The following is a 21,514-nucleotide window of genomic DNA, read 5'->3' as shown; positions in this document are numbered from 1 at the left end:
GGATACCAAGTAACAGAGATGGTACATTTCCTGCTCAACCTTTCTTGCATTAAAACATTTCAAATGTAGTCCTGTTGTTGCAAAGTATTGCTTGCAGCTTGTTATAATATTCCTTTTTAAAAACATAGCAGAACAGCAGACATGATTTCCATTCAAAAGATCTACCATTGTAGCTCATGTTCTTAACTGCAGTTAAATTTACCGACATTTTATGTACCATTTGTTTTGGTATTAAATCTGAGAAAATACCATTATAATGCCAGTCCTAGTGGCCTGTTTTAAAAATGTTTTGTCTTAGCAGTAAAGCAGTATTAGTAAGATTTTCCCATTAGTTTAATACAAGTTATTTCTTTCAAATTAATGTGTTGTGTGTTTTTCTATCTTTTCTATTTCATTCTAAGTGATGGTATGCGATATGGTCCCAGCCCTAATAAATGCCCAGCATTTGTGACTCCTCTAGTTTGGCCTGCTGCTCCAGTCAGTGTGTCCTGAGGGCACGCAATGCTATCTCGGCTATGCCATCTCACAGCAGGTTCAACAAAATTACTAACAATTTGGAGACCCACAACTATGCTTTATACTCCAAACAGCATTATATATGCTTAAGCAGCATTTAAACTGTGTTTGAGTTGTGACCCATGTTTTGTGTTCTGCATAACATGTCCTATTTATTGTACAGATAAGATGGCCTGACACAGCATTTCATCAGGGAAGTTAATATCACAAGTCATGCTTGTGTCCTGTGGGAACTACATGAAAATACAGATGACATTATTCAGATCCAGTCCATGAGACCCCATAGAGAGAGTCAAGCCAGAAAGTGAGTTTATTTTTGAGACCACTTTTCAATCTAATCTATTGTGGCTTAAGGTAAATTTTTACTGTAATGATAATATAATAGTAAGATAGCTGTATTGACATATCACTATTTTAAATAAGGTTTACAATGTAAGCATATTTAATATTAGAACTTTGTATCATCATTAACACCCATTGCACTATGGTTGCCTGGAACTACAAAGTATAATGAGCATTTATCTTGAGTAAGATTAGACACTCCCATTTTCAAAAAATATATTGGGATTTTCAGGTAAACAAATGGTCACTATTATGTATAGCATTTCTGCCTTCTGAAGATATTTGAGTGGGTGTACTGTACAAAATTATAAATGATGGATAAAAACTACTTTTACAAGATTTGGATTGAAAAGTAGAAAACCTGTCGCTGATTAATTAATTTTGTCATAGGTACTGTACCATATATATGGCGTTAAATCCAATTAATATTGGAGTGAAGATTTCCAGTTTTTTCAGGCAAAAGTTAAGATGGTCTGCATCAAAATGCAACTTCATGATATTAAAAAAGAAATAAACTTCATGTCATAGCCTTCATTAATCAAGCACAATAAAAGCCTGATATTAGAAACAATAGCTACTGTGCAGAAATTAATATACAGTTGAAGGACACTGACATATCAGTTTTACAGACAAGCCACAGGATATTCCAATGAAGAGTACCTGCTTTTTGTCTGCACAAGCCTGCCATTCCATAGTAAATTAAAGAAAATGACAGCAGAAAAACATTGGACTAAATATGTTAAATACTGCAGTGCTATTTCTTTTGCTTTAATGTTTGGATGTTATGCTTTGTAATATAGAGTGAGAGTGGTGTGCTGCAGTGGTATACATTCACTGCTTTTTGCTCTCTCTGCTCTACCTCTCACCTTCTCCAGCATTAAAGATCCCAGCAAGGGACTGTCCTCTGGAGCCTCCTGTGATGTCAGCAGGGCTCTTTAAAAAAAAGTGCTTAAATACTGCACAGTCATGTTCCACTCTCAACCAATGCTTCAAATGTACAACCCACATTTACTCAGTCACCGCCAGCCATGATGTAAGAACATATTTGTTTCTGATGAAGAGCAGCAAGCTGTCTGTTATAAAATGTCTAAAGTGCAGCACTAGATAATCAAGATAGAGGGACCAGTACAAAAATCTAGTGGCACTACAGGTGGAAGTAAACGCTGTAATACTAAACATTCTCATTTTTATATCATATTTAGATGTCTAAATGATCTTTTGGGAAACAGTACATTGATAATTAGTTTTAGCCCCAAAAGAAATTCAATATGGCCTGAGGTCCCACAGCCACTCAGAATGATCATACGGTCTTCTGAATCCTATTGCAACAAATCAATTTAAATCATTTTCTAAGGTGTGGAGGAAAAATAAATAGGACTCGAGCCAGATGTGCAGATGAACGAGCTTTATTGGTTCTGTCCCTTATGCATCGAGGGAGAGAAGCCTCAAACTTCTCTCTCACATGAGTTCATATACCCCCACCATTCCCCGTTGTTCTCTCATGACTCCAGGTGCCAGGCCTCTCAATTGTCCTTGAACATTCTTTCCTGCTAAAAACAAGTTGTTACTCCCTGCTGCTGCACCCCTGCCCAGCAACATTTAAGCGATAACTGTCATACTCCATCACTTCTCTATTCGCCTTTCTTGCAGACTGGTTAAGATGAGGGCAAAGGTCACATAAAGGTCACATATTCCTTACTTCCTCCTTAAAGCAAGCATTAAGCATTTTCCCTCACATTTCCCCCCTCTGATAATATCACACATTATCACTACCTAACATGATTTTGCAAATAAGAACAAGTCGAGAACAAGCCTGTGTTGAAGGACAGTGGTGTGAATGGCAGACAACTCCCTGTCTATTATTCCTAAAGCCACTTCAGTTTCGTTTGCTAAACGTTGTGTCATGCCATCCCGTTTAATTTTTGCAAGGTAGCAGCAGTGCTGCCACCAGGTAGTAGGGCCCAACCCATTGTTGCCCCCAGGGTCGTCCAGGGGTCCCACAGATGATACCCATGCCACCAGTGAGGCATGGTAACGTCTTGTTTTGTCACCTGAGGGGAGGACCGGATTGAAGGTGTAGGTCGTGGGTCCGTATCCACCCCCACCCCCCACCCCCGCCCAGGCTCCGCGGTGCCTTGGTTGCCTTGCACCGAGGTTCCCGACAGTTGGCGGATTCGCCTTCACCTGGAGCCGGACCTGAGAAAGAGATGAATGCAGTCTAATACAGTAAGAAAGCATGATGTCAGATATGGCTCCTTCCAGCAGGTTAATTGCTCCCATTCCTTCAAATCCTGCATTTGTTGGGCGTCCAAACAGAATCTCATACGGGCTGAGACCGTGTTTTGCCTTTGGCACCATCCTCATGCTCATGAGTACCAGTGGGAGGGCCTTAGTCCATGCCAGGCCCGTCTCCTGACATGTTTTTGCTAATTTGGATTTGAGTGTGCTATTTTCCCTTTACACTGCTCCGCCACTAGCGGGGTGGTAGGCACAATGCTAGCGTATCTCTATGCCATAGTATTTGCTTAGTATGTCTAATGCCTGATTCACGAATGGGGTACCGTTATCGCTAGAGATTCTGTTGGGAATTCTTTTGCCACCACCTCAGCATCTTGCTTCCCTGTAGGAAACACTTCCACCCATTTAGAAAACATACATATGATAACAAGGCAGTATTTTTTGCCTTCGCACTGTGTTGATACTATGAAGTCCATTTGTAGGTGTTGGAATGGTTCTCATGGTGGAGGGTGTGCCACCTGAGGCACTGATTGTCCTCGTCCTACAATGTTCTGTGCACATATAATGCAGCGGCTACAAAATTGTTTAGAGTAAGTTGTAAACCCCTTTGTATACCAATGTTTCATTATTTATTGTCATCCCCCCTTTGCTCACGTGTATATGCCCGTGAGCAATGGTGGCCATATAAGGAAACGTAGCGTGGTAGGCAAGGTTTGCTGTCGGGTCCATGCCACATGTTATCACTGAGTGCATCCAGCCCCTTTCCAGGTGGCCTTTTCTTCTGCTGAGGCACTCTGCTGCATTTGGGATATTTCGAGAGTGGGAGTAATGAGAACTGACATGGCTTGCAGTGTCACTGGAAGCCTGATGGCTCTTTTTGCTACCAAGTCAGCACGGTGATTCCCTTTTGACACTTCGTCTGCGCCTTTAGTATGGGCTGTGCATTTACACACAGCTATAGCAGTTGGTAAGGTGATCACACCTAGCAGGGCCGCAACAAGGTGATGGTGCTGAATATGTTGCCCTGAACTAGTGAGGAATTTTCGCTACTTCCAAATCATGCCAAAGTGCACTACACCAAAGGCGTAGCGACTGTCTGTATAAATGGTGACGGTTTTATCTTTAGCAATTTTACAGGCCTCTGTTAGCATGATCAGTTCAGCTGCCTGGGCTGAATAATGTGAGGTGAGTGGTCCTCCGACATAGGCAGGAGGGTTGCTGGGTTCAGCGTACACTGCTGAACTATTACATTAGGCATTTCCAGCAATGCGGTTTGATATTTTAGCCATCGCTGTGCAGTGAGGTGTGATGTCTTGTGGTTGTTAAGAAGTGCATGTAGAGCGTGTGGAACCAGCAGGGTTAGTGGGGTGTACCCCACAATGTCTCGTGACGCGGCCAAGGCCTTTTCAGCTGCCGCTACTGCCCTTAGGCATGGTGGCAGGCCTGCGGCCACCGGGTCTAGTTTGCAGGAATAGTAAGCAACTGGCCTATTTCTGTCTCCATGCTTCTGCAGGAGAACTGACGTCATACATCCATTTCGTTCATCAACTGTCTGGGCGAATGGCTTGTCTGGATTTGGTATACCTAAGGTGGGTGTGGTTTGGAGGGACTGTTTTAACCCCACAAACGCTTCCTCTGCCTCTGGGGTCCACTCCACCTTGGTTTGAGATCCCCCTGTTGGGACTATAGCTCTCAATGGGGCTTACAATTGCATGTGATTAAGAACGAAGGTGCGGCAGTATAAGCACGTTCCTAGGAATGAAAGCAGCTGGCGTTTGGTGGTGGGCCTTGGAATGCGAGTGATGGCTGATGAACGATCAATGTCCAATGCCTTCCCTTCTCAAGAAATCATGTGACCCAAGAATTTTACTACTGGCTGTACAAATTGTAACTTCGACCTACTGGCTCAGTGGCCAGTCTCAGCCAAGTGCATGAGTAAGCACAAGGAATCTCTTTCACACTGTTCCTGGGTGGGTGTGACCAGAAGTAAATCATTAACATACTGTAATAGCACACTGCCCTCTGATAACTGGAGTGGCACTAGGCTGTCTCTGAGGGCATCATTATAAATAGTGGGAGATTCACAATACCCCTGACACAAGTGTGTGAATGTATAAGGTTTTCCCTTGAATGGAAAGGCAAACCAATACTGGCTATCCTTATGCTCTGGAACACTAAAAAAGGCGTTAGCTAGGTCCACAACGGTGAACCATTTACTATCGTCTGGTATAGATGAGAGGATTGTGTGTGGGTTTGGGATGTTTGGGGCTCTTTGTCTAACTGCTGTATTGAATGCTTGGAGGTCCTGTACAAACCTCCATTCATTATGACCTGGTTTTTTAACAGGGAAAATTGGTGTTCGTACAGGCGAATCCGGGCATGGCACTATAACTCCTGCGTCCGGGAGGTCTTTGAACACTGGTTTAATGCCTTCTATGGCTTCTGGTTTCAGGGCAAACTGACGTTGCTTGGGCCTGTAATCTGACTTAGGTGTGATTTTTACTGGGGCTACCCCTTTAATCAACCCTACATCATTCTTTCCTCGTGCCCACAACACATGGGAACCTTTTTTAGGAGGGGGGACTCAGGAAGAGGAATGGAAGCCTGTTCCTGCCATCCCCTGTGTTCTTCTTATCCTACTTGCTGCTAGAGTACTGTACTAAACCAGCACTGTACTCTGAACTGTTCTGGCTGCTACCGGTGACTGCTATGTTCAGGGTAGCATATCACTGATTCCTATGCACAACTCGCTTTACATATGCCCAGTACTGTGTACTGCACTAAATAATTGCACTGTCTACTCATTTTGTATTTGTCCTGTTCTGTATTTATTATTGTTTATTTAATGTTTATTTAATGACATTTTTGCACTATATTGGACTGTTTGCACTTGTGTAGCATGTTGTCTGTTGCACTGTTGTTTTGTGTTGCACCATGGTCCTGGAGGAACACTGTTTCATTTTTGTTGTGTACTTGTATATAGCTGAAATGACAATAAAACCTCTTTAAACTTTGAACTTCTACCACCTCTACATGTCTTGTAACCTTGAGGGTAAATTGCACCTTTTGTCTTCTTGTTCCTGTGCAGTTATTTACCTCCTCGCTCTGCTCATTAATTTCCCATGTACCTTCCTGTTCTGCTCTTACCCAAGGCCCCAAATTTTCCCATTCGAGGCCTCTCGGTTTTGTGATTGACACATGAGGATGTGAGAGTGCCACAGCAAAACGCTCCTTTTGGTGAGTAGGCGGGCCTTCAGCTAGTATCACTGAGAATGCTTTCCCCAATACACATAATCGAGGCAAATTACCTCTCTTGGGAGCTCCTTGCCAAACCACTCCTTTTCATACTCATGATCAGGCCCTATGGACACATTGTGGTACAGTGCAGGTTTTCTAGTTTCATTACTTCTACCACTTTTTGTTCACTTTGTTTGAGGATATCTGACATCTGCACATAGTCAGTTCTGGTAGGTTCCTGCCCAATCAGCCACTGGTATGAGTACAGTGGTTCAATTGGTTCAATTTTATCAGAGTACATCTGTTGCGCTGTTGGCTCAATTACCTTTATGCCCTCTGGTTTGGACTCGATTACAATGCATAGCTTGCGCATCAAATCTCATCTCAACAGATTTACTGGACACACTGTGGACATTAAGAATGCATGGGTGAAATTTCGACCCCCTATACTTTGGCAAGAGACAGGGTGTGATTAATGTTCTAGGGTAGTGTGTCCAGTGGCCCCTACCGTAGTCAATGTTTTCCCAGATAACGGGATGTCTAATTCCCTAGCCTGAACTACAGATTTAGCAGCACCTAAATCCACCAGGAATTACATACATATACCATGTACTGTTAGGGATAGTTGCAGCAAGCAAGAGTAAGGAGGTGCGGTATACTTCACATATTAGGGAGAGAGAATGTGGTGCGTGTGTGCTGGGAGGGTGCAATGTGCATGATGTGTGTGTGCTCTTATCTCTAGCTGCGGTTGACCCGTCCCCGACTCTGCCCGTCAGTCTGCTTCCTCGTCACAGCCCTTCTTCTTCCGTGTTTTACAGTCTCTTGCGAAGTGCCAATTCTTTCCACACGTGTAGCATCGGTCATCTCTTTCGCTGTCGTCCTGCTCGTAGCCCCCTCTTCCTCTTCCTCTTCCTCTTCACGGCCTCGTCCTCGACCACGGCCTCAGCCTCTTTGTCCTGCGACAGCTTGATACATTGTGAGGGCTGCTTGATGTGCCTCATTCTCTTTCCTCGTTGTTTTTTCTCTGATATGGTTCTCAGCTGTTTTTCAGAGTGGATGGAGTATTGCTTTCGTCTCACAGACCATTCATGTAGCTATTGCGGAGGTGGGCTTCCCATGCTGAGACCTCAGCCAGTCCCGCTGCCATCCTGTCCAGTCTTTCTCTTCCACAGTGGGTAGTGTGGACTTCTATGAGTCTGCCACAGTATTCTGCCACATTCTCCTCTAGCCCTTGTCTGCAGCCAGCCAGCTATGATGGCAGTGTTAACTCATATTGGGAATGCCATGGTTGCACATCTGTGGCTGACTATCGAGAGCCACTGCGTGCATGGCTGCAATGGCGTCGTCGTAAGGGCTGGGTCGTCCTGGGTAGGCTGGGGGAGAGACTTCAGAATAGGCTTGTACCACCGTCGCCGGAGTGTCTTGCTTTGGCCTCGACCTGAGTTGCCTCGGCTCTTGGCTCGGTCCCAATGCTGCAGCTCCTGTCACAGCCCCTTGTTCTTCTCCGGCTGGTGGTTGAACTGGTGAGGCGGGCACTACAGGGCTTGCTACTACTGGTGGAGCGCGAGGCATTAGTGGGCAGGAGTCGGTATCGGGGTCAACCTTGGAAACCTGCTCAGACTGAAGCATCTGAAACATGCGGTTAACATCCCCTCCCTCTTTTTCCTCTTTCTCTCTTCTGCCTCCCCCATCCAACTCTCCCGTGTTCCCCAATTGACTGTAATCAGTCTTTTCTTTTCCGCCTCCCTCAGATTATACTGTATACGTCGTAGTTTATTTATCCCCATACAACCTCCCGGTGGAAATCCACATTTACTCCATAATGCTATTTGAGCCGTTATGTCTGGCCCATATTTATTCTCATGTCTGTTCATAACTGTGACTTCCATTTTCGAGGCTGACACCCTGATGGTGCAGTTGTTTCAGCTTTTTATGTCTTACTTTTATTGTTACCCATCACTGCATCAATAATAAAATCAAAATCAAGACATCAATAAAATGTGTTATTAACCCGTTGGTGTTACAGAATAATAATAATATTATTCTGTCTTTTTTTTTTTCTTTTTTTTTTCTACAAAATCAGAGGCATCAAACAATCAATTTCATACCAATATTGGAAAGTTATTTACTACTTACTCTACGTCAGTTGGCTTCGGTCATCTGCACAACGCTGACACTGTCGTCCTCCGTACTAAAACAAACTTTTCCCGAGTGGCTCTGATCGCGGCTCGTCGGAGTCGACTCTTTACCACTCGCGTCCGTCAATGGGAGGGGACTCTGGTGCCACTGTTTCCTTACAGTCCACCTTTTGGAGTCTACACTTTTTGCCCCAGTGTCGTCACACTGCACCAGGTCCCAGAGCCTCGAGGTCCCAGACCTCCCTACAACAGCTGCTGGATCCGCCATACCCTCGGTTCACTCTATGGTCGATTGCAGCAGTCCGGATCCCGCCTCTGGAACTCCTTTCTCCTTTCAAATATGGGGTTTAGGAGATGAGGATATTTATCTTTTTTCCTCACGAACGTCTCCCTCTCAGTTGCGGGGTACCGAGCTGTGCAATCCTGCAGACCAATGCCAAATTGTGGAGGAAAAATCAATAGGACTCGAGCCAGATGTGCAAATGAGCGAGCTTTATTGGTTCTGTCCCTTATGCATCGAGGGAGAGAAGCCTCAAACTTCTCTCTCACATGAGTTCATATACCCCCACCATTCCCCGTTGTTCTCTCATGAGCTAATCTCATGACTCCAGGTGCCAGGCCTCTCAATCGTCCTTGAACATTCTTTCCTGCTAAAAACAAGTTGTTACTCCCTGCTACTGCACCTCTGCCCAGCAACAGTTAAGCGATAACTGTCATACTCCATCACTTCTCTATTCACCTTTCTTGCAGACTGGTCAAGATGAGGACAAAGGTCGCATAAAGATCACATATTCCTTACTTCCTCCTTAAAGTAAGCATTAAACATTTTCCCTCACAAATGCTTTACTCTTTTAAACTTTATTGTAATTTCCATATTCTTCAGATACAAAACATGTCCATTTAAACTGAATACATTTCCACAGCGATTCAACCAATACAGGATAAAAATGATATCTGTATCCCTTGACTCTAATTACCACCCTCTTGGAAACATCCACCATCGTCTGTACTAGAGAACAGCTGTTTAGTTTTTGTGAACATTAACAGATCGATGTTTGTGAACATCAGTAAGTAATTATGCTTGTAATAATTTATTTGCCATTCGAGCGCACTGTGTAGTTTTAACAAACCTGATAAATGGAATCCTTATTCAATGTTCTCTCAGATATCTCTGCATCATATTTCTTCAGCATTTGTTCAATTTCCTTAGGGTTTTCTCTGTCAGTATCTACAGTGATTGGATTAGACTGCTCTGTGATCGGTAAAGAGGTCTCGAAACTAGACTGCTATAACGATAAACAAACCTACATTTCTACAAGATTTGTCCAGCCTCGGTTAGTTATAAAAGGAGTTATTAATATAAGATATTTATTTTATGTTAAACAGGGTCGTGCAGTTTGTTTTTAAATGGAACAGTGGTTCAGACTCTCAAGTCACAGTTTACACGCGCTCTACTCTTACCGTTCACTGTTGTATTGTAGTCAAAGCTATGCGTCCACTTTACTGTGTTCGCTGCTTGCAGCAGCTCCATGTACCCAAAGCCTGTGTACACAAGCTAGTTATAGCCTAGTTCACTGTTAGCAGAGAAAAAACCAGTGCTTACCCCAAAAGACTTGGAAACTGAATATAAAAACAGGTTGCAAACAGGAGATAATAGGTGGCAACTAACTTAGATATATTTATCGATTTATCTTGCCCATAATTACTCATATAATTTTCATAACTGACACAGACTTATTAAACCTCAAATATACATTCTGAGTGTATACATCACCAGACTAATATTAATCAGACGTTTTACTAAAGCCTATTTGCCAGGCTACTTTCCGATATTTATGAGCGAAACTGTCCGCAAGGTCTGCGCGTAAATGTTTAAAGTGAACGCGAGGACGTTGCTAGGACGCATATACAGCCCGCTAACACCTGTAGGTCATATGCTTGCGTCGCAGTAACTCTGATTTATTGGTATTCTTAAAACGTAGTGCACGGCAGACAAAGTGAGGACGGAAACATGAGCACTTGCGGCGCTGGACGCCATTTATTCGGTTCTGGGTCTGTACGCGTCTTTATTTTACCATTTAAATTCGGCATTATTTCAGTCATTTGGTGAAATTTGGCAGCCCCGTGCATAGGTACTTGCCTGCATTAGAGTGTAGAAGAGTTCTTTGCAGAGCCAAAAATTAACACCGCGTGTAACGCTCAGCGTTTCAAACAGTAGGGTCCGTTTTTCTTTTTCGTTGTGACGTTGATACATATACGCGTTGTTTAGAGTCATATCGACGTGAAAATTGCTTCCTTTGTACAAGCTGTGTGGAACCTCGATGCTAAGTGGAATGGTGGTGACTTAGCTATTTTATGAAACAATGTATCAGAGATACGTTTCTGTGACAATTTGGCTGCAGGCACAAGAGTTTACTATTTATACTGAAATAGCGGCGCGCTGATGGAATTGAAAGAGAAAGTAGGTCTATAATTACATTTATCATTTTTCAATAACTTGAAGAAAGATATGAGTACTCTCCTCACCGCTGTGAGCTTGGTCCTGTTTCTGTTGGGCATCTGTTTTTCTGGGGCAAGTAAGTAAACACTTAACTCTATACATCATATTGATCGCTTTATTATAACGTAAACGTTTACACGAGGTGTTTAACCATGCCTGATATATGCTTTATGAATCTTGTAAATTCAGCAATTGTGTTGATATTCATTTGTTTGTTGGGCAGCTCTGAAACGGATTGAACTGAGAACTATCAGCGCCTACCCAAGCTCAAGAAGGCATTAGGGAAATTGACTTTACTCTATTGGTCGTTGATTTAATGGCGTTGAGTCTGACGTGGTAGAACTGAGAAAGACATATTGTAGATCATGTCAAGTCAACGAGATTTAACTATCAGTACGTCAATGTAAATGAAAATGGTACATCATCTGGGTATGAGTTAAATGTCATGTTCTGGAGTTAAAGTGTTTTGTATGGCCCTTCCTATAGCATTCCTAAAGAGCAGAGAAAACATTTCTTTATCTTAAATGATTCCACTTTCATTTGTGCTTCATTTTAATCAAATATGCATGTTGAAGTGACTCCAGAAGAAATCGAAACATATGAAATGAAGATGTGCCTTTGAGCTAAGACTTCTGCTTGGGCTCTGCTTTTTCTGGCTCAGACAGCACCATTTGCATAAACTACAGAAAGTGCATGCACTATTATCAGTTACATCATATTTCTTTGATGAATAAGAGACATAAGAGACTAAGAAGCATTCAAGGCTTGTGCTCGGGATGTTCTCCAAATAGCAATTGGTGATTGGTCAGTTTTACTGTTCTTACCAAATATAACTGTAATAATCATTTTGGTGTTCACATTTGTAAAACTATGCCTTTATTGACTTTGATATAGACTTCCAGTAATGTATTAAAGTATACTAATGCTTCTTTTCTTTGTATAACATGATTATGTGCATGATTTGAAAAATCATGGTGGTCATTTATTCGAAAGAGACTAAATACTTACTGAATGATCTCAAGTGTCTATTATGGGAATGTTTTAATCAGAAGAATATACATAAATATATGTATATATTGTATATGTATAGGAAATGAAACTCTAAAAGAGGTGTCTCTCAAAGAAAATTACAGAATTACCTGTGTTCCACTGACAGTCAAAGGACGTGAATATGTCATGTCATGAATTTGTCATGTCATGAATATGTCGTGAATGTGTAGTGTCATGTATCCTCTCCCTCCCACAAAAAAAAATGCATTACACTGAAGTCTCATTGGCTCAAGCAGAGTTCTCTGATAGAATTACATAGTGCCACTTCTATAATCCAGTACTGTGAGCCTCTCCCAATTATAATGGAAAATGAGAACTTCAAATACATTTACATAATAACAAAAAAAAAGTGCAGCAGCTAATTAGAGAATCAGCTACATATTCAGAAATTCGTAATATCTTCAACTTTCATTCAGGTAATGAAAACATGGTCCTTAAATAATGCTGCTGAACAAGAGACACGCAAAGATCCACAGACACAAGAGATCCAGAATTACTCTTCACCCTGTTCTTTCATTTGGCAAAGCGAATCTTTCATTTATATGAGTTCTTCCACTAAGACTGACAGCTATACCTAAGTGTATATATGGAAACCAAGTAACAGAGATGGTACATTTCCTGCTCAACCTTTCTTGTATTAAAACATTTCAAATGTAGTCCTGTTGTTGCAAAGTATTACTTGCAGCTTACGTTATAATGTTCCTTTTTAAAAACACAGCAAAACAGCAGACATGATTTCCATTCAAAAGATCTACCTTTGTAGCTCATGTTCTTATCACCAGTTAAATTTACTGACATTTTATGCATAATTTGTTTTGGTATTAAACCTGTGAAAATACCATTATAATGCCAGTCCTAGTGGCCTGTTTTAAAAATGTTTTATCTTAGGAGTAAAGCAGTATTAGTAAGATTATCCCATTAGTTTAATACAAGTTATTTATTTCAAATTAATATGTTCAGTCTGCTTTTATATCTTTAGTATTTCATTCTAAGTGAATGGTGTGCCATATGATCCCAGCCCTGATAAATGCCCGGCATTTATGACTCCTCTAGATCGGCCCGCTGCTCCAGTCAACATCTCTGTCAACCACCTGAGGGCACACTCAGCCATGGTGTCCTGGAATGTTCTGGAGGGAGAAGCTGTAATTGGCTTTGCCATCTCACAGCAGGTTCAACAGTTACTACCAGTTGAGAGATCTGCAATTATGCTCTATACTACAAACAGTATGCTTAAGTAATATTTGATCTGTGTTTGAGTGTGACCCATGTTTTGTATTCTGCACATCCCTATTTATTGTAGAGACAAGATGGCCTGACACAGCGTTTCATCAGGGAAGTTAATACCACTAGTCGTGCTTGTGTGCTGTGGGACCTAAATGAAAATACAGATTACATTATTCAGGTCCAGTCCATTGGACTACATGGAGAGAGTCAAGCCAGCAAGAGAGTTCATTTTCGAACCCTTGAAAAAGCAGACCACTTTCAATCTATCATGGCTCAAGGTACTGTTACACTGTAATAATAATGTAATAATAAGCTGTAATAATATCACTATTTTAAACAAGGTTTAAAATCTTGGATAGTTAATATTAGAACTTTGTATCTTTAACAGCCATTGACCTATGGTTGCCTTGAACTACCTAGTGTATTGTGCATTTATATTAAATGCTCAATTAATCATTTATGATTCTTATGTATAGTGATTTATAATTTGATCTTCATCACAGTCCACATATATATGTCATTATTTTGTGTTTTGTGTGTGTTTGCCTGTGGTTTTATCTGGTCAGGTGACCCTTCTGTAGAAGGACTAGACATTTCCAGACGCCTTCAGACTGGGGAGATGTTAATTATTATGACTGTGCTACTGTTGTGGGCAGGTGACTTTTTGCAACAATTTGTTCCCATTTATAGGATATTGATCTCATTTACAATAATCCACACAATACCATTAACCAAAGGTGTGGTCCAGAAAATCTAATCTGATTTCTCCTACTCAGATGTATCTTTTTTTTGCAGCTGTGATTGCTCTTTTCTGCAGACAGTATGATATTATCAAAGACAATGATTCCAACAACCACAGCAAGGACAAGACCAAGCCCCTCTCAGTATACAGCACCCCAGACTATCATAGCGGAAGTTTGACAGGAAGTAAGGTGAGCCCAGTCTATGTATTTAAATACTATGAGTCCTGGAATATGAAACAGCGCCACAGTGGCTTATTCACAACACAGTAATAATTAACTCAATCTAAAACAATCATATAAATGCATAACAGATAAAGAGTATATGTGCATCTTATTTCTTTTCAACAACATAGCATATTTTGTAGTTAATTTATATTCTGGAGACTTTATCCTACTTTATTTAGTTCAATTTATGATTGAAATATCTTTTGGATTTTTTTTGCTCAAATTGGTTCATAAATGGATGATTCTGGAATTATTTGTAATTAAAGCTGTCTTGCTATACATATTTTTACCTATTTGCAGAGAACGGTATCATCTGTAAGCATCATTAAGGTCTGACCAGTGGAACAAATCCAAATCTTCCCTTTTCTTTTTTGGAGGGAAATCTATAAGGCCTCATTCAATAGTAATAACAGCCAGTTTTGCGCAATACACTGTAGTTTCTGTAATCAGTGTCAAATCTTGAATGAATATTGCATGCTACAATCAATTTATAATGAACCAACATAAAACATAATTTCTCCTGCTGCCAATCTTCTATGCAAAACATTAAAATTCTTATGCCTGCCATAACATTAACAGCCCAGAATGGAACTGATATCCATAGCACCAGGAATGGGACTAAAGAAGGTCATATTGGACTATATTTACTGATGGAATACTGTATGATTATTTTAAAAAAATGCCAACAAACCAATTAAAAAGGCAATCGACTCACCCAATAGTTACAATAGACGTCTCTTACCTTTTTTGATTCAGTTTTACAGACACAGTTTGAACACAATCTTGGACTATTACACTGTTGATAGGGATTCTCAAAAGTCAACAAGGCTTCTATTTAGTCTTAAGATTTGGATTAATATGTGACTAGAAAACCTGCCTCTATTGTCTGGTTGCAATGAAACATAACACAGTAATACTGTTGCTTTGGGTGCTAGTGTTTTACCTTAGTGCTTTACTGTATTATACAATATGTTGTATCTAAAGAATGAGACAGTGGGCTGTTGTTTTGAAAATATGATTAACTGCTCATTTGAAAGTTAGATTTGAGAATTCTGAGAATGTTATTAACAGAGGTCTTTAGTAGAATCATACATACACTATTAAAGTGGTATACAAACTCAAAATGTTTTTACCTGCATGTCTTTCTCTGTTTATTCACAATATATAACATGTGACATGGATATTGTTTAGATTTTCCACATTAATAACTATTTAGTATGTAAAATGTTATTTGTTTATTTGGATCATATCATAATAAACCAAGCTATGAGCTGCTTGCCTGTTTAATTCATGTTAGACATGACATGTATCTACAGCATCTCAGCTGTAAAATACACAATTACACAGAGCATCATTTAGGCCAAATTGATATTCAATATGCACAATAGACTATTATATATGCTTGGTTTTATACAATATTAAAATAAAAATAAATCAATCGCAGGAAAACACAATTACTAAGGTGAGATCACATAGCCCAGCGTTACCACTTTTGAACCTTTAGAGATCAAATGTCGCATAAATGAACATTGCACTGCTAGAAGTATTGTTAAACGCCATCGACCTTTTCAACTTCACACAAGACACATAAGCTAACCTATACCGTAAAACATTAATTTTAAAACACTTTACATATTTATAACATTTCCCCCCCAAACGTCGCTAGAGGGCGTCTGTGGAACAGTCAGAAGGTTGAGGCACGCGCAATAGTTGAAGCACTTCCTGTACTGGAAACGCTGGCATTGTTGTCAACATGAACTGTGCTCAAATTATTGCAATTGATAGCTAACCTAGCTAGCAAAGTGTCTGACTACTTCGAAACATGCCAATGGAACCAAAGCTTGTATTTTCACCTGACTACTGTTTACAGGATATTAACAAACCCAACACCGAGTTTTTGTGGACATTTTACTTGTTGCAGTTATTCACTCCCAATCTTGCGGATGGACGCGGGGCTGTTTTGATTAACGTTAGTTAAATAAGATAGGATAATGCTAGCTGTCTTGCAAGTGAGGTTATAAGATGTTGAATTAATTTAGCTGTAGTTAGCAAGCTAGTGAATAAGTTGTTGATACATCAGTCCCCTGATTCAAAATGACTGGCGTGATGTTACTATAAGAATTATTGTTACTTTGTTGTGTATATAGATAGCAAACTAATTTATTTAGGCTATTCCAGATATTCTGTGGAACATTTTTATTTAACTCATCACCTACTTCAGCACTTGTAACGTTAGCTAGTTAAGCTAACATAGTCAATCCAGCTATTTAGCTAGCTACATAACCTAGCTGTAGCACACTGCTATTTCATGCCTAGCTCTAAATGTCAGTGTAATATAAAACTAAAGTTCGCGGCTTGCTTATGGACTGACTTAAATGTCAGACGTTTGTTTTTTCTGCATGTGGGTTAAATCGTTTTTGGCACGTAGCTTGTCATTAGTTAACGTTAGTTAACAGAAAAAACAACATAGCTAGCTAGCTAACTACGTTAGCTATCTAAACCGAATGACAATAGCTAGCTATTTTCGTTTGAGTTGATATTGGCTCTTGTCTGTGTTAAAGTATTTTTAATGATTCACAAGATTCTGTAGTTAGTAGAAAAACGTTTTAAACCCAGTAAATTTACGTTTATGCTGCTCTTTGGTTAATAAATAAGCTGCAGTTTTATGAAGTTGCGAAGGAAAGGGAGCCACAAACACGATGAGCATGATCATGACACTGATAGCACTGTCTTTGTTTGGTGGTGGAAGAGGAAGATGACAGTGTAAGGGGGGGGGGATGAGCTGATTCGAAGTCGACCAGAAGAAACTGCAAGTCGGAGACTACTATAAAATGCCCAGAAGAAAACAATCAAATCCACAACCTGTAAAATGTAAGTATTGTCTTTACGTGTGTAAAAGGCGCTGCTATTTGGCTTGTCGGGCAGCTAACTAGCTATGTGATCTGCAGGACAAAGTTCTTTCAAAATAGCGTCTTCCTTAAGTTTCAGACTCCGCTGGCGTTAGCTAAGGCAAATATGATACTTCTTAGTCAAAATGAATAGGTGACACTGCCTTGACGTGCTTGTGGGACCTTCTCCAAAGTCTTAATTAATCGTGTCTTGTCATAGACATAGCTAGCTAGCTAATGTTCCAAACAGGAATCACGGAAATTAATAAGTAATGGCACCCACACTGACAGGGACGTGAAAGGACAGGATAATAATAAGAGTCTTGCTACTGGGAAACTACGTTTTAGAGATTTAATAAATCATATTTTCATAACAGGATTGAAATGTTAGCTAACAGTTGTTATGCTGTAATTTAAATTTCACCTTCTGTTTCATATCCTGAATTTTCTGCAACTATGCTCAGTGCTGTCTTGACTTAAAAGAGTCCTCTGTTAGCTTCCTTTCTTCCTTTGTCATTCTTTCCTAGCTCCATTTCCTCTAAACAAACCCCATCTCTGCCAAGTTCCTCAGAAATAACTCATCTCTGACCTGTTTGTGTACCCCTCCCAGTCTTTATCTGAATGCTTTCCATGGTTCCTTCCTCAGTCACTTACTCCTCTCTAAGTGATTTGCTCCTTTCTTCCCATGTGCTCCTCTCATTGCTAAGGACATTAAAACTCAATCTGCTACAATAAGAATCCACTCATGTGGCCCAGGATAGATCACCTTTTGCTTGTTGTTTGTTGCTACTCAAATGAGCATTCAAATGCACAGGTGGATGCATTTTGATATGGCTGCTCAATAATGTGTACATGGAGTGTGCATATTTTGCCATAGATTTGGTAGTGATAAAATAAGAATTGAAAGGACCTCTCTAACTAATATTTTGGGTTTTTTTTCAGTGGGATCTGAAGATGCAGTTGGTGTTGTTAACCCAGAGAGCCTTGTCCTGGAGAGCGATTTCCTCCTTGGACAAGACTTGGCATTTGGAGAAAATGACTATAAGATCATAGGATTTGAGAGAGACTCTGGTCAGCAGGCTAATGTTCAGTGTCATTGCAATGTCTTAGATTTCATTCTGAATTTAAAGATTGTATAGATTTACCAGCTGCTGTTGAAACTTATTATGTTATTGATAAATATGCTCCGGTGTTCCTTTCCAGATTCAGTGACTGCTGACATGGGAATTCCAGTGTATGCCTTTAGTGATGAGGACTGCTCCAGTTACAACCATCTCAGCATGGAGAGTGACTTTGAGGACCCACGAGACACTGAGAGTGAACGAGAGGAGATGGGGGGGGATTCGTCCTTTGCACCCAACCTCTCTTGCAGGCAGTGTGGTCAGCTTCTTGGTGACCCCCTCAGTGGAACCTTAGACCTTGCGGGACACTACTGCCTGCGGTGTGGGGATGAGGGGAGAATCCCAGAGCGAAAGGCTGGTAGGGGAGAGGAGCTTCTACCTGCTGAGGGCTCCCAGGAAAAAGGGCACAGAGGGAGGTCAGCTGCCAATGGCAGCTCCTGCAAAACCTACTCTTGCAAACTGTGCAGCTTCACCTCCCGCTACTCCAACCACCTGAAGCGGCACATGAAGACGCACAACGGTGAGAAGCCTTATCAGTGCCAGCACTGTACGTATGCCTCCGCCCAGCTGGTGAACTTGCAGAGACATGTGCGCACACATACTGGGGAGAAGCCATACAAGTGTGACTTCTGTACGTTTGCCTGCAACTCCCTCGGCAACCTAAAGAGGCATCAGCGCATGCATACTCAGGAGAAGCCCAATAAGTGCAGTCAGTGTGATTTTCGTGCAAACAGTGGGCAAACCCTAAAGAGACACATGATGAGCCACAGATCAGATGCGTCCACAGCCACAGTGGAAGGTATGTGAGTGAATAGATTTTCTCAGGGCTGGGAATCAAATTGGAACTGATAAACCTCCCCCTCCCCCCAGGAAAAAAATGGAAACGATTTTGAGTCTGCTGTGTTTTCATTGACTGAGGCATATTGTAGGCTTCTAGAATGTGAGCTTCCCTCAGCTTTGTTAGATAAAGAGGAACTGCACAATGCATAGCATGCATTTAAACAGCAAGTGTGAAGGGAAGTAACAGTTGAGTTCTTAAAACTGGATTTCCCACTAAGAGGAAGAACTTTATTTTGCTTATACCTCACTGAAAAATGTATACCTCTCCCTCTCCCTCCTTTTTCTTCTCTCTCTTGTTTCTTTTCAGGGGCTGTGGTCTCTGATCTGACTCTGCAGTTTAGTGGTGATCCAGACTTCCTTCATAGTTATGGCAGCCTGCGTCCTGATCAACACCCACCCAGCCTGCTGGAGCCGGAGGGGCTTGGGCAGGATTCGGACCCGCTTCCCGAGCTGCTCTTCCCCTTCACCTGCCGCGTGTGCGGCTCTGTCCTGGAGGACGAGGAGGGCACAGCCACACAGATCTGTCGCAAATGCACCCTGGACGTGCTGGCCAAAGGCTCACCTGTCAGCCCGGACAAAGGTGACAAGCTGTACTCCTGCACAGCCTGTGCCTTCATCACACAGTACCCCAACCATCTGGCCCGCCACATGAAGACACACAGCGGCGAGAAGCCGTACAAATGTCCGCAGTGTGACTATGCCTCCGCTCACTTTGACAACCTCAAGCGGCATCACCGCGTGCACACGGGCGAGAAGCCCTACAAGTGCCCCCAGTGCGATTACGCCTGTGGCAACCTGGCCAACCTGAAGCGGCATGAGCGCATCCACTCGGGCGCCAAGCCCTTTCAGTGCGCCGTGTGCAGCTATAGCTGCAACCAGAGCATGAACTTGAAGAGGCACATGCTGCGCCACACAGGAGAAAAACCCTTTAAGTGCCAGGAGTGTGCCTACACCACAGGCCACTGGGACAACTACAAGCGCCATCAAAAAAAGCATGGCCACTCCACCGACGGCTGGATCAAGGCCCCACTGCCAGAGAAGGAGGAGGAAGAGGAGGAGGGCGAGATGTAGCTGAATGAGGAAACAAGGAGCTTGTTCCTCTTTTCTTTTTTTTTCTTTTTTTTTTTTTTTTTTAAAGAACTCTTCTCTCCTGCTCTTGATGTCTAACTGATGTTGCCTTATTGTTTTTATACTGAAAGGGTATTGCAAAGTGCAAGCAAAAGGGAAGTTTTGGTTGGAGCCGTGTTTAGGGTTGTAGAAAATCCAGTTCACTACCTGGTAAACTGTTAAACTTCTTGCTCCAATTATGTCAGTGCTTAATTCAATGCTGCAGCAGCTGCAATAGCACTAATGAATGTATAGACATATCTGGATGGATTTGTTTCTAAAAAGCTTCAGATGGGTGTCAAAGAAGCACCTAATCAGCACAATGGAAAAAATGATGAGTCACAACAGAGAAGTAAGAATGCTGCAGTGAGCTTGGATGCAAGCTGAATTTATACAACCCCCTGCATGGTGTGAGCTAGACTGCATCTGGAGTACAGACCATTCAAATGTCATATGTGACTTTAAGTATCAGTTGACTTTTAAAGAATTGGGAGGTTACTATAACTGTTACTATAAAGCTGTTCTGAAAAAGCTGTCTTGAAGATTATAGTTATATAGCACCAATGTCCTTAAGAATGAAAGTATTGCAATAAAGCCAATGAGTTACCTTTTCCCAGGTTGATATTGCAGCTGTTTGCTTTATTTTGATTTCTCTTTGTGGATTTGATTACACTGAAAACCTCTGGTGGCTGCTAAATTGTGTAGAATGCACAGTGACAGCAATGTCTAGGTGCCTTGTTTTGGGAGGTGATATTCGTCCCTCCCTGATCTTACTGTATGTGGATTTTCTAGTGCCACTGCAACAATGCTGCACTGATGTGGAGGGCGGGGTGGTCTCTTCAAACCCCGATACACCCCTTATTTTCCCAGGGCATTAGAGGGACATATAGTTCTGTATGCTTGTGTGGCTGTCTTTGTGAGTGACTTCCAAATCATATTCTTGTATTTCATTTAGTTGGTGTGATACTGTGAAATTTCTTCAGTGAAAAATATATTCATCAAAGGGGAGAGATTTGTAATTTTTCTTGTTTTCATTGTGGAGGAAACCATTTTAATCTGTTTTTTTCCTTTTTGTTCAGTGTGCAAACCAGTTTGAGAGAAAAGCAAAGGGACCACATTTTGCTGTCATTGTTTTATTGAGATATTCACAGACAATACATTTAAAAGCCATTTCTCTGAGTGGCTGTAGTGTCTTGATGGATGTCAGTCTATGCTTATTTTACAGTGTATATTTGTTGTAAAAAGGGTATACTGCTTATGAAATGGCCAGAAAGATAAGAAGTCATTCAATGAAATCAGGGACTTAAATCAAGACATGTTATGCATAATAATGAACATGTAATGT

General features: G+C 41.4%; 2 protein-coding genes across 5 annotated transcripts; both read left to right on the top strand.

Annotated features, from left to right (window-relative positions):
* Positions 1-10,385: 10,385 nt before the first annotated feature.
* fndc4b (fibronectin type III domain containing 4b) lies at positions 10,386-15,487 on the top strand. Of its 3 annotated transcripts, none has more exons than XM_027002423.2 (6): positions 10,386-11,047; positions 13,075-13,208; positions 13,322-13,523; positions 13,812-13,901; positions 14,041-14,177; positions 14,514-15,487. In XM_027002423.2, the coding sequence occupies exons 1-6, from the start codon at positions 10,981-10,983 to the stop codon at positions 14,547-14,549; spliced, it is 666 nt and encodes a 221-aa protein (XP_026858224.2). In that variant the 5' UTR covers positions 10,386-10,980; the 3' UTR covers positions 14,550-15,487. The 3 variants fall into 3 exon arrangements, with proteins under 3 accessions (XP_026858224.2, XP_026858225.1, XP_035388769.1); XM_027002424.2 differs by having other exon boundaries at positions 10,387-10,523; XM_035532876.1 differs by having other exon boundaries at positions 10,388-11,047; positions 13,075-13,190.
* A 461-nt stretch (positions 15,488-15,948) lies between these two features.
* LOC113572670 (zinc finger protein 513) lies at positions 15,949-20,967 on the top strand. 2 transcript variants are annotated; one of them, XM_027002433.2, is made up of 4 exons: positions 15,949-17,084; positions 18,044-18,172; positions 18,305-18,742; positions 19,370-20,967. In XM_027002433.2, exons 1-4 carry the CDS (start codon positions 17,045-17,047, stop codon positions 20,131-20,133), a joined length of 1,371 nt encoding a protein of 456 aa, XP_026858234.1. In that variant the 5' UTR covers positions 15,949-17,044; the 3' UTR covers positions 20,134-20,967. The 2 variants fall into 2 exon arrangements, with proteins under 2 accessions (XP_026858234.1, XP_026858233.1); XM_027002432.2 differs by having other exon boundaries at positions 18,305-19,021.
* The last annotated feature ends 547 nt before the right edge of the window (positions 20,968-21,514 follow it).

This window comes from Electrophorus electricus, chromosome 13 (genome assembly GCF_013358815.1).
Source record: "Electrophorus electricus isolate fEleEle1 chromosome 13, fEleEle1.pri, whole genome shotgun sequence".
In the NCBI taxonomy this organism is placed as follows: domain Eukaryota; kingdom Metazoa; phylum Chordata; class Actinopteri; order Gymnotiformes; family Gymnotidae; genus Electrophorus; species Electrophorus electricus.
Note: the sequence above shows the minus strand (reverse complement) of the source record. Positions and strands in the feature narration are given on the sequence as shown.